The following is a 12,500-nucleotide window of genomic DNA, read 5'->3' on the forward strand; positions in this document are numbered from 1 at the left end:
GGAGTGCGCACGGTGTAGTGGAGCGCGCACGTTGTAATGGAGCGTGCATGTTGTAGTGGAGCCTGCACGGTGTACCAGAATGTGCATTTTGTCGTGGAGCGTGCACGTTGTAGTGGAGCGTGCACGTTGTAGTGGAGCGTGCATGGTGTACCAGAGTGTGCACGTTGTAGTGCAGCGTGCATGGTGAACCAGAGTGTACACGTTGTAGGGCAGTGTGCACGGTGTAACGGAGTGTGCACGTTGTAGTGGACTGTGCATGGTGTACCAGAGTGTGCACGTTGTAGTGGAGCGTGCACGGTGTACCGGAGTGTGCATGTTGTAGTGGAGCGTGCACGGTGTACCGGAGTGTGCATGTTGTAGTGGAGCGTGCACGGTGTACCGGAGTGTGCATGTTGTAGTGGAGTGCGCACATTGTAATGGAGCGTGCACGTTGTAGTGGAGCGTGCACAGTGTATCAAGGTGTGCACGTTGTAGTGGAGCGTGCACGTTGTAGTGGAGCGTGCATGTTGTGGTGGAGCGTGCATGGTGTACCAGAGTGTGCACGTTGTAGTGCAGCGTGCATGGTGTATAGGAGTGTGCACGTTGTCGTGGAGTGTGCCAGTGTAGTAGAGGGTGCACATTGTAGTGGAGTGTGCGGGTTGTAGTGGAGTGTGCACATTGTAGTGGAGTGTGCACGTTGTAGTGGAGTGCGCACATTGTAATGGAGCGTGCACGTTGTAGTGGAGCGTGCACAGTGTATCAAGGTGTGCACGTTGTAGTGGAGCGTGCACGTTGTAGTGGAGCGTGCATGTTGTGGTGGAGCGTGCATGGTGTACCAGAGTGTGCACGTTGTAGTGCAGCGTGCATGGTGTATAGGAGTGTGCACGTTGTCGTGGAGTGTGCCAGTGTAGTAGAGGGTGCACATTGTAGTGGAGTGTGCGGGTTGTAGTGGAGTGTGCACATTGTAGTGGAGTGTGCACGTTGTAGTGGAGTGTGCACGTTGTAGTTGAGTGTGCGCATTGTAGTAGAGGGTGCACGGTGTAGTGGCGCGTACACGGTGTACAGGAGTGTGCACATTGTAGTGGAGCATGCAGGTTGTAGTGGAGCGTGCACGGTGTAATGGAGTGTGCACCCTGTACACACATCATCTCTGACTGTCTGTCTGTGGTAACCCTAACCTGAACCCTCACTCTGCATCTCAACACAGTGAGAAGCTGCAGCAGAGTGGTAGGTTTCTCAGTATAGACACGATAAACGAATATTTACTGTATATTGTTGTGTACTGTATAGTACTGCATAATGATATATATTGTTATATATTGATGTTATTATATATATATGTTTTTTTATTGAGCTAAAAGTAAGATCTGCCCAGAACAGTCCAGTAACAAACTACAGAACCAGTATACATTTTTTATCATCTGTTGTTTTTAAGTAGCGCCCAGACAAACCACGCACGCACACAGGCACGCAGGCACACACACACACACACACACACACACACACACACACACACACACACACACACACACACACACACACACACACATACACACACACACACACACACACACACCCACACACACACACACACACACACACACACACACACACACACACACACACACACACACACACACACACGATGTGCTCCCCAAAGACACGAAATGACAAGTCTGCAGTGTAACGCCAGAAGGTTTTAAACGGGTTGTTCTCACTAGACTGTAGCCTCTGACTGTGTGTGTGTGTGTGTGTGTGTGTGTGTGTGTGTGGGTGTGTGTGTGTGTGTGTGTGTGTGTGTGTGTGTGTGTGTGTGAACAATCGTTCCAGAGGACAATAACACACAGGCCTCGTGGGGGATTCCAATTATAGGTTTATCTCCTTTATCACAGTTATTCTCAGACTTCAGTGTGTGTGTGTGTGTGTGTGTGTGTGTGTGTGTGTTTGTGTGTGTTTGCGCCTCTCTGTTAAAGCATAGAGTAGTCCGTGCATGTCATTATCTGTGCCTATACTCGTGTGCGTGTGTGTAATATGCACTTGTACATCTCTGTGTGCATGTGTGTGTATGTGCACAGGGTATGTGTAAATATAAGTGCACTTCCTGTTATGTTTGTGTGTGTGTGTGAGATTGTGTGTGTGTGTTGTTTGTGATGTGTGTGTCTGTGTGTGCATAAAAACGGGCTTTCTGCGCCTGTGTGTGTGAGTGTGAGTGTGTGTGTGTGTGTGTCTGAACATTTGCGATGTGTTCCTGCATGTGTGTCCATGACTGGGACATTTTTCTATGTATCGGTATGTGTGTTACTGCGTCTTTTTGTGCATTCAGCCAGACTTGTGTGTGTGTGTTTGTGTTTGTGTGTGTGTGTGTGTGTCTGAGTGAGTGAGTGTGTGTGTGTGTGTCTGTGTGTCTGTGTGTGTGCGCATGCCCACCCCTGGCAGTTTACATTAAAGCAGTGATGTCCTTGAACTCTCTCAGAATGAACAAGCTGCAATGCTGCACTGAGTGACTCTAAGTGTGTGTGTGTGTTTGTGTGTCTGTGTGTGTGTGTGTGTGTGAGTGTGTATGTGTGTGTGTGTGTGTGTGTGTGTGTGTGGGTGTGTGTGTGTGTGTGTGGGATAGCAAGAGAGAGTGATAGATAGTGAAAGAGGGCGATAAAGAGAGGTCATGAGCAAGAGAACCTTTCCTAACCAGTGTCTCTATGTGTGTGTGTGTGTGTGTGTGTGTGTGTGTGTGTGTGTGTGTGTGTGTGTGTGTGTGTGTGTGTGTGTGTGTGTGTGTGTGTGTGTGTGTGTGTGTGTGTGTGTGTGTGTGTGTGTGTGGGTGTGTGTGTGGATACAGATTGATAGATCACTCTGACGTTTTCTGCCCTTCTCAGCAGAAACAGCAGCGTCATCACTCTCAGCTCCTCGTTTACACACGTTTTCAGATAAATACAGGAGAATGCATTTGTAATTTTGATGTATTTTTCTCCCTGGTATAATTTTATCGACTGATGCTTTGGATTCTCAAGTGGCTATTTTATGGGTTTATTTTATGGTAAATTGAGAAATGAGAAGTGAGAAATAACCAAATATATATGAAAATGTATTTAAAATAACATACATATAATGAATAAAATACACATAATATAAGATAAAGGTATCCCTCAAAAAATACATTTCTGGAAAAGGCTGCATAAACTCATGCTTAGGTGCATAAGCACAAAGATAAGTCATAATAATATAGCAAAAAAACATATATAAAATTAATAACCACTATAAAACATTATAAATGTAAATAAAATATAAATATTATAAAATGATATAAAATTGTATTATAAATGTCCTTATTAAGCTGTATAATGGATTGTTCCAATAAACATCCATTTCATACATATATACTGTATTGTATAACATAGTATATCCTACAGTAAAAGACAAGGAGAACGTGTCAATCTATAAACTTGTTACTGGACGTTCCGTGTAAACAGAGGATCCTTTGAAAAGTCAACTAATGTGCAGGTGAACGCTTCGCTCTGAACTGGAATCAACAGAAAACATCTGAAGTCAAGCAAATCTGAATCCAGCTGTTTTTCCTTGCAGTGGTGGGACCAGATTTCACTGAATGAGAAAATAAAAACAGGCTGACGATCGGATTTATCTGTATCTTGTCCAGAAGACGTTGGAAATCGCAAGAGAAGACGTGTTGGGTGGAGACTGGAGCATCAAAACCCTGCTTTCCTCTTTCAGGAAAACACTGATTTCCCTCGAAGAAATCCATACAGAGAGTGAGTTTGAACGCTGACGGCGACATTTCATCACCGTTTCCCCAAATGGTTTGTGTACGAATGTGCTGCAGGCCCGTCAATCCATCCACACGCCCCTTATTTATTTATTTTTTCGGATTTTCTGCCTCCGCTCAAGAGGAAGAACAGAATGAGAAAGCCGTCGCCTCCTACCTTTTAATTTTGAGCGAACTTTGTTGGCTGTCTTCTTGATGTCAGCTGTGAGGTCCTCCAACTCCTGCTTGGTCTCTGATGGAGGGGGAGCCAGATGGAGAGATGGAGACGGAGAGATGGAGAGGGGGAGGTAGAGAGAGAGCGGGAGAGAGGGAAGGAAAATTAAGTTTTTGGTCAAATTCAGCAGAGTAGAGGCAGTAATATAGAAGCAGTAATATGCAGCAAGCTGAGACCAGGCTCTACCAGTGGCACAGGAGATGGAATATGTTTGAGAAAGGTCCAGTTCAGCCTCCGATCGGAGAACATGCAGGATCCCCCTGGACCGGCTCGGTCTTGGGCCCATCCGAGCCGCCCGGGACATTTTTGGGATTATTGGGGGGGGATGCAGAACACATCCAGATGTTGTGTGGAACCGTCAGGGTAGACATTTCTCAGCTGCCGAAAATAAATCCTGTAAAGTGCAATGGGGGCGGAGCTAGTTCTGTCAGACACGCCCTTATTTCGCCGGGCCTACCCGCTGCACCTCCCCTGCCTCCACCTGTTGGCACTCCACCCTTCTATCCAATGGGGGGGATTCGAACCCGTCACTCCACTTTTTCCGGCTCATTGGACACGCCCGTATTTTCTGTGCACCTCGCCGGGAGTGGTGCGCAGTAGAGCCCAAGACGCCCAAACTCAAATGATGCTTAATAATGAAAGATAATTTTAAACTAAATCTCAGAGAATCTCCGTCTGAACGACATTCGTACACGTTTTAAGCCATTATATTCCAAACCACTATCAATTTGCCGGTTGGTCATTTTGTGGAGGAGGAAGACCGGTGACTGGAGAGGAAGGTGTCGGAGAATTCCCACTGCGTGGTCGGTGAGGTAAACCCGTTCCGCTACAGGAAACAAACTGAGAGTATTAAAGATATTTACAGTATTAAAAAGATGCAGATATATATATATATATACCTAGATATAGATATTATTATTTGCCGACTGCCGAAGCAGGGCTTCATACCGTGAGGGGGAGCGTGTCATTGTTTAGGTGTCATTCACAAGACCACGCCCTCCACTCGCACATCACCTGCCGTTCCTCACGCGACGATTTAACATCAAACTCCGGTCACAGTTACAATCTCACTGTGCTGTAAACACACCACGACACTCCGCCAAGCCCCAAGGGGGTTATCCTTATCGCCTTATCGCCACACAAGGTTGAGTGGAGAAGGAATGCGGTCTGGTCTTTACAATACGGTACGGTATTATCTTAAAGAACAGCGCCTCTTCAATGTGAGCTCTGAGCGAGTCGTTAAAAACCCCGAGACGACGTGTTTTATAAAAGCTGCGTGAGATGCAGAAAAGGCCGTCGTCTCACGCGAAGACGTGGGAACTGGAGGCGTCGATCGTCTGCGTTTAACTGTCGCAGGAGGAAGAGGAGAGGAGGAAGCACGGAGATCATTTTCCGGGTTGGGGTTAGGTTCAGGGTTAGGGTCAAAAGGGTTATTCGGGTTTCTCGCCATATAGTTATCATTCCCCAAAACCTGAAAATAAAGTATAAATACTCAAAGAAAGAGTAAAAATATGAGTGCTGATGAGGAAAATGGCCATTAATGTAAAATGTGTGACTATTGAATGGATTAAAACTCTATTTGACACCGGTACAATCATTTAAAACGTGAAGCATCCCCACAGAAGTTTTTAAAAGGAGTGGGCATAGCGTGTGTGCGTGCGTGCACGTCTCGGCTGCAGTAGTGGGTGTGATTTACGAGCGCTGCAGTGCCATTCTGCCTGGAAATCAGCCTCCGCTCTTTCAACCTCTCTCTCTCGCTCTCTTTCTCTCTACCTCTCGCTCTGTCTCTCTCTCGGTCTGCCACCCCTCCCTTCACCACCCCCCCCCCTTTCTCTCTCTCCCCCAGCTCCACCTCTGACTCACCCTCGCTCCATTTGCCTGGCCTCCATTGAGCTGCCTCATCCCTCTCTCTCTCTCTCTTTGCAGCACCCCTTCCTAAATCCACCCATTTCTCCCTCCGTCCTCCATCCTGTCACCCTGTCGTCTTGTGCACACCTCCACGTTTCTGTCGTTCTCTCCGTCCTCGCCGCTCCCCTTTTTTTCCAGCCCTCTCCGTGAATCACAGCTTAATGTATAATTACTACTTTCATTGTTTTTGATACTATTTTATTATTTTAATTATTATTTTTTTTACATGAATTACTACTTTCTGTTGAGGATGTCAGAGCGAATCAGACGCTGCTGCTGTCTGATTCATTACTCCATACTTCAGAACGTACTCCCAATGTTCTGTGTATAATTTTATTTTAATAAATACATTAAATATATATTTTGTATATTCTTTGTGTGTGTTTTATATTTGCTTTTTATTTGTGTTCCGCTTTATTTCTAGGTGACTTAAAGAATGACTGGGCTTGGATTGGATTGGAGTGGATTGCTGAAATTACGTTGACTCTCAATCTCTCATTCCTTTACTCAACCCAGGGTCATAAAATGTAATTCCTCAACCCCACGTTACGACACGCATCTCCAGGAATCACAATGTAAGAGCCAGCATTCGCTTTTCACATGAATGTGTTATATCAGGAATGACCGCGTCCTTTTTTCCCCCCACATTTTCATCCAGAGAAAGAGTACTGGCTGAGTTCCAGGATATCATTCCGCGTTAAGAGGACGTATTATCCAAGGGCTTTAAAGTCGATTCAACTGTGGCAAACAAAGCTTTACAGTGATCCCCTGCTGCTAATTAGCATTAGCATTAGCTTGACATGATGCTGATCTGCATTTCTACTGGTTAATGCATTTAAAAAATTCACTTTGAAGCTGAAACGGACTTCAATCTGGGATCAATCTGTTGCTGCTATGAGCGACTGACCAACCCTCACCTCGCCAACATTATATGCCCTTATTTGGAGTTCCACCTTCCCTGGCAGTGGTGCACATGCCCTTATTTGGAGTTCCACCTTCCCTGGCAGTGGTGCACATGCCCTTATTTGGAGTTCCACCTTCCCTGGCAGTGGTGCACATGCCCTTATTTCTACACGCTACACGTGCACATTTGTAACGTTAACGTTTGCGACAGTGCAGTGTCCGCTTTACGTGCTTTAGTGTGTTCTGTTGTCAACTGGTGATTAAATGGAGTGAGCCACGACTACGGCTCCGGCTACAGTCTCCGTTGTTGAACATAACAATTATCACGTAATAAATTACGTGATGTCACGATTCTGGGTTCTATAATTATAAAATTGAATGAACTGAACTTGAACTTGAACTTGATATCGCATTGACTCACGTACTCCCCAATACTCGATCCGGCATTTAAGGCTGTACTGGTGGCATTTCTGATACTGGTATCGGCAGCGGAACAACTCCACCTTCCCTGGATTTGTTCGCGTACGTGCACATGCAGTGGTGCGCCGCTCTGAGTTCAGTGTGTGAGCAGTGTCATGTGACTTGTCCAGAGAGTTTGATCCTGGTATTGATCCGTCGTGTTAAAGGGGCTGAGTGATTACATTGTCAAAAACAGCAACAACATCAACAACAACAACAACATGAATAATAGAAACAACTAAAACAACGTAAAAAAAAAAATACAGCAAAACACACTGCATGCACACATGCAACACAAATTGATGCACGCATTTCTAATGGATTCTCCATCTAATTAAATTTAATCTAATCTCATGTAATTTAGTTTAATCTAATCTAGTCTTATTTAGTTTAATCTAATCAAATTTAGTTTGATCCAATCTACTCTAATGCATTGCATTGTGTTCCCTTCTATCAGATTCCATTCCACGATAATAAAATACAATAAAATACAATTGTAAGAGTCTATAATCTAATATTTTCTTTAATTTGGTTTCCAGTAATTTGTACCTTTTATAGAAATTAATCTTATTACCACAACATGTGGCCAGATTACGTACAGGGAGTATTCCCTTTAATTCAACTGGATCTACTGGAGGTCTGCCAGCGGGCGAGAGAGAGAGAGAGAGAGAGGGGACAAAGGACGGACGTGGGAGGAGAGGGAGAGGAAGAGAAAGAGGAGCAAGGATCCAAATAAGGGAATCATCACATTAGGAGACAAACGGAGAAAGCAGAGAGCGAGTGGGAGATTCGCAAATTAGAACAGAGAGAAAAGATTTAAGAAAAGGAAGAGACTGCAGAAAGCAGAGAGAGAGAGAGAGAGAGAGAGAGAGAGAGAGAGAGAGAGAGAGAGAGAGAGAGAGAGAGAGAGAGAGAGAGAGAGAGAGAGAGAGAGTCCTACTCTGGACTTTATGAATGACTGTGTGTGTGTGTGTGTGTGTGTGTGTGTGTGTGTGTGTGTGTGTGTGTGTGTGTGTGTGTGTGTGTGTGTGTGTGTGTGTGTGTGCGTGCGTGTGTGTGTGTAAGTGAGTGTGTGTGTGTGTGTGTGTGTGCTCTCACTACACTTCCCATGATGCATTATTTAGGGAGTTACACTGGAATGCATTTTGTATTGCGGCCTGACCTAGAATCACAGGAGGAGGGAGGGAGGAAGAAGGAGAGAACGGGGAGCTTCTTCAGTGGATAAAAGAAAGAAAGAAAGAAAGAAAGGAAATATTAAAATATGATCATTTGTTGGGTTAGGGTTCGGGTTGGGTTGTTTGGGTTGTATTGTAATCATGATAATATAAGGGATGTTGGTGGTGGTTGTTTTACCCGTTTCAGACGAGTTTGTTGGAGGTGTGATTCATTATGACACATCATCCCGTCGTCTCTTACAGACCCTGTTTAGTTAATCTGATCTAATCTAATCGGATCTCATCTAATCTCATGCAAACACAGACACACACACACACACACACACACACACACACACACACACACACACACACTGTACACACAAACGCACACACCTGAGGTTAACCAGCGTTTGTGCACTTTACCCAACAGGACGTAGCTTCCCAGAGCGTCGGGACTTCAGAGGCAGCATGCAGGTGAACCATGCAGGGCGGAGAGAGGGAGAGAGGGGTGGAGGGGGAGAGCGAGAGAGAGAGAGGGAGAGAGAGACAGACAGCAAGAAAGAAAGAAAGACAAGAAAAAGCTAGAAGTAAACACCAGAAAAACAGGATGGAAAAACATAGAGAAGGAGGAGGAGAGGGAGAACAGACAAAGGGAGAAAAAAAAGAAAAAACAAAACAAAACAAAAATCAACGACAGTCATGCAACAGCGAAAAAACAACAGAAAAACATGCACCGTGCAAACAAATAAACACTAAGCATTAAATGCATCGTGCAGAGCCTGATGTGTGTGTATGTGTGTGTGTGTGTGTGTGTGTATGTGTGTGTGTGTGTGTGTGTGTGTGTGTGTGTGTGTGTGTGTGTGTGTGTGTGTGTCCCGGTCCACATGACAGACTGCGTGTCGCTGGGTCTCTGGATTTAAAGCTCACTCCAGCGATCAGGAGGAGACGGTCGCGCTGAGCCTCCCTGCAGGATTACCTCTCGGGATCTGAACTGTCAGAGGAGACTCTCAACACACACCATAAAACTAATATACTAATACTAATAATACACCGCCGCTTAAAGGGGAACACCGCCCATTTTCTGCCAGAATCTAGTTGTTTGAGACCTTAGACTGGGCCTAGCGCCCCCTAGAGAGCCTCATATGGAAAATCTCAATTCTATTCGAAACAGTGTGACTTGTAAATTTGATTTAGGCTTTTATTTTTTGCTTTTCCAGGCAAATTATCTCAGACACTAGTTCTGCGTCTTTCAAATACAGTAAATAAATATATAACCAATTCGACTCTAGTCTTTTACTCTTCGTCTTACTCAGCACATCGGCTGATTGTGCCGGGGGAAGCCTCATCTTGGCTGTGATGTATATGGCCTTATTTGGAGTTCCACCTCTCCTGGCCGTGGAATATATGCTCATATTTGGAGTTCCACCTTCCCTGGCTGTGGAGTATATGCCCTTATTTGGAGTTCCGTATTCCCTGGCTATGACATATACGCCCTTGTTTGGAGTTACACCTTCCCTGGCTGGATTCAGTTGTCTTTCTCTGATATTTTTCCCAAACAGAATCAATAAAACCCATTTATTTCTGAAGTGGGGACTCCAGACTGAAAATTACAGATTTACGCGTTCCCATGGAACGCAGCACGAGCCAGGGAATGCGTGGAACTCCAAATTAGGGCATATATCTCGCAGCCGAGGCAACCTGCAAAATCAGTTTTTGGGATGTTTTTTGGGGTGGATTATTTTGATGTCGATATAATGACGATGAGGGCGTCTGTGAGCGCTTCAAATATGACGTTGATTCATGAGATCATGTCGACATAAAGTGCACGCGCCTCCACCGGGGGCAAGGTTTTGAGGTTTGGGGCCGAAGAGTCACCGGCGGCGCGACAGCAGCAGCGGCAGCAGCAGCAGCAGCGGCAGCGGCAGCAGCAGCAGCAGCAGCAGCAGCAGCAGCAGCGGCAGCAGCAGCGGCGGCAGCGGCAGCAGCAGCAGCGGCAGCAGCAGCAGCGTGGCGGTGTGTCTGGGAGGATCAGGATGATTGTTCCGGGACGAGGAGATATTTACTGTTCTGGAGCCGTGAGGAGGCTGCGCTGGCCTCTTAAAGGGAACGGAACCGTCACTGTGTTCGGCACGCGAGCAGACACTCTTACTTGTGTGAAGTTCTAATTTATAGACATTCAAGCTCGCTGAACGTACAAAGGGTAAGTCCGGACATCTGCTATATGAGCAGAAATTCATAAACTTATGGTTCTTGTCGAGTGAGTACCGCAATATCTGAAGTGGTGTTTATGGACCATGAAGCTGCTCCCAAAGACGCTCTCATTCAAACCCACTTGTGTCACACAATAATTCAGATGATCATTGGGCGATAGGAAAGGTGAAGGTCGAAAGGTTCTGAACGGTTGAGGAAGGCATTTTTTTGTTTTTCTGTTAGAATCAGAATCTCAGTTCCTCAGCGTTGGGCCCCGGAGCCCTGCGACCAGGGACACACTTCCACCCAGTTCTCCTTTGAGACGAGGCAAGCTTGTCCTCGGAACAAACTGGAGCTGTGGATCTTGGGAGAGACCCCCCCCCGTCTCCGAACCACCGGCACCGATGGCGCGCCGCTGCGACCCGACGCCAGCCCCTCTGGCGCTGGCGTGGAGTCATTACTGCTGAGTCACTGCGCATCAGGGTCGCGGGGGAGCTTAAAGCGATGCCGCTCCCCTCTGCTCGTGAGTCCGACCGCCGACGATTGATTCTGTCAACGCACTTCTTAGAGGTAAATCAGAGCCCCTCGACCGACAGCGGGCGGGGCGGGGCGTCCCGGCCCCCCGGAAATAAAGGCGTCGGACGGCTATTTTTCGGCGGTGGCGACGGGTTCGTATTTCACTCCGGCCGCTGCATCGGCGCGTGGGGGTCGCGCCGGCCCGTGTCTGTTTACGGAAAACACTGTCCGTTGAACATATTGATGTGTTTCAGATATCATTAGTCCACGTCTTGTGGTCGCAGCCAGACAGCATGTAGTTAGTCAATTACGTCGCCAGACACGGCGCCTCCGGGCCAATCAAATCACTCGACCGGAATTGAGCCTGTGTTTCGACACCGCTCGTCAGGACCAGTGATTCCGGTCACAGTCGCCGTGTTTAGGCCAGAAATGCCACCGCTGTCGACAAGGTATCGGCCTAGAGACACCAACTGCGATGTTATTTGTGGTCGCAGGTGGCATGCATGTGGCATGTATGTGGCATGTATGTGGCATGTATGTGGCATGTATGTGGCATGTATGTGGCATGCATGTGGCATGTATGTGGCATGTATGTGGCATGTATGTGGCATGCAGGTGGCATTGTATGTGGCATGCATGTGGCATGTATGTGGCATGTATGTGGCATGTATGTGGCATGCAGGTGGCATTGTATGTGGCATGCATGTGGCATGTATGTGGCATGTATGTGGCATGTATGTGGCATGCATGTGGCATGTATGTGGCATGTATGTGGCATGTATGTGGCATGTATGTGGCATGTATGTGGCATGTATGTGGCATGTATGTGGCATGTATGTGGCATGTATGTGGCATGCAGGTGGCATGCATGTGGCATGTATGTGGCATGCATGTGGCATGTATGTGGCATGTATGTGGCATGTATGTGGCATGTATGTGGCATGTATGTGGCATGTATGTGGCATGTATGTGGCATGCAGGTGGCATGCATGTGGCATGTATGTGGCATGCATGTGGCATGTATGTGGCATGTATGTGGCATGTATGTGGCATGCATGGGGCATGTATGTGGCATGCATGGGGCATGTATGTGGCATGTATGTGGCATGCATGTGGCATGCAGGTGGCATTGTATGTGGCATGTATGTGGCATGTATGTGGCATGTATGTGGCATGTATGTGGCATGTATGTGGCATGTATGTGGCATGTATGTGGCATGCAGGTGGCATTGTATGTGGCATGTATGTGGCATGGATGTGGCATGTATGTGGCATGTATGTGGCATGTATGTGGCATGCAGGTGGCATTGTATGTGGCATGTATGTGGCATGTATGTGGCATGTATGTGGCATGTATGTGGCATGTATGTGGCATGTATGTGGCATGCAGGTGGCA

General features: G+C 46.7%; 1 protein-coding gene across 1 annotated transcript in view; it reads right to left on the reverse strand.

Moving 5' to 3' along the window:
* Positions 1-12,500, reverse strand: part of stx1b (syntaxin 1B) — a gene marked incomplete at both ends in the record, with an annotated part of 66,833 nt that overhangs the window by 13,969 nt on the left and 40,364 nt on the right. Inside the window, one exon of the mRNA XM_080009852.1 lies at positions 3,915-3,989. Within this exon, the coding sequence (XP_079865978.1) occupies positions 3,915-3,989 (75 nt within the window). The remainder of the gene's footprint in view (positions 1-3,914; positions 3,990-12,500) is intronic.

The sequence above is a fragment of the Zeus faber genome (assembly GCF_960531495.2).
Source record: "Zeus faber genome assembly, chromosome: 11".
NCBI classification, from domain to species: Eukaryota; Metazoa; Chordata; class Actinopteri; order Zeiformes; family Zeidae; genus Zeus; species Zeus faber.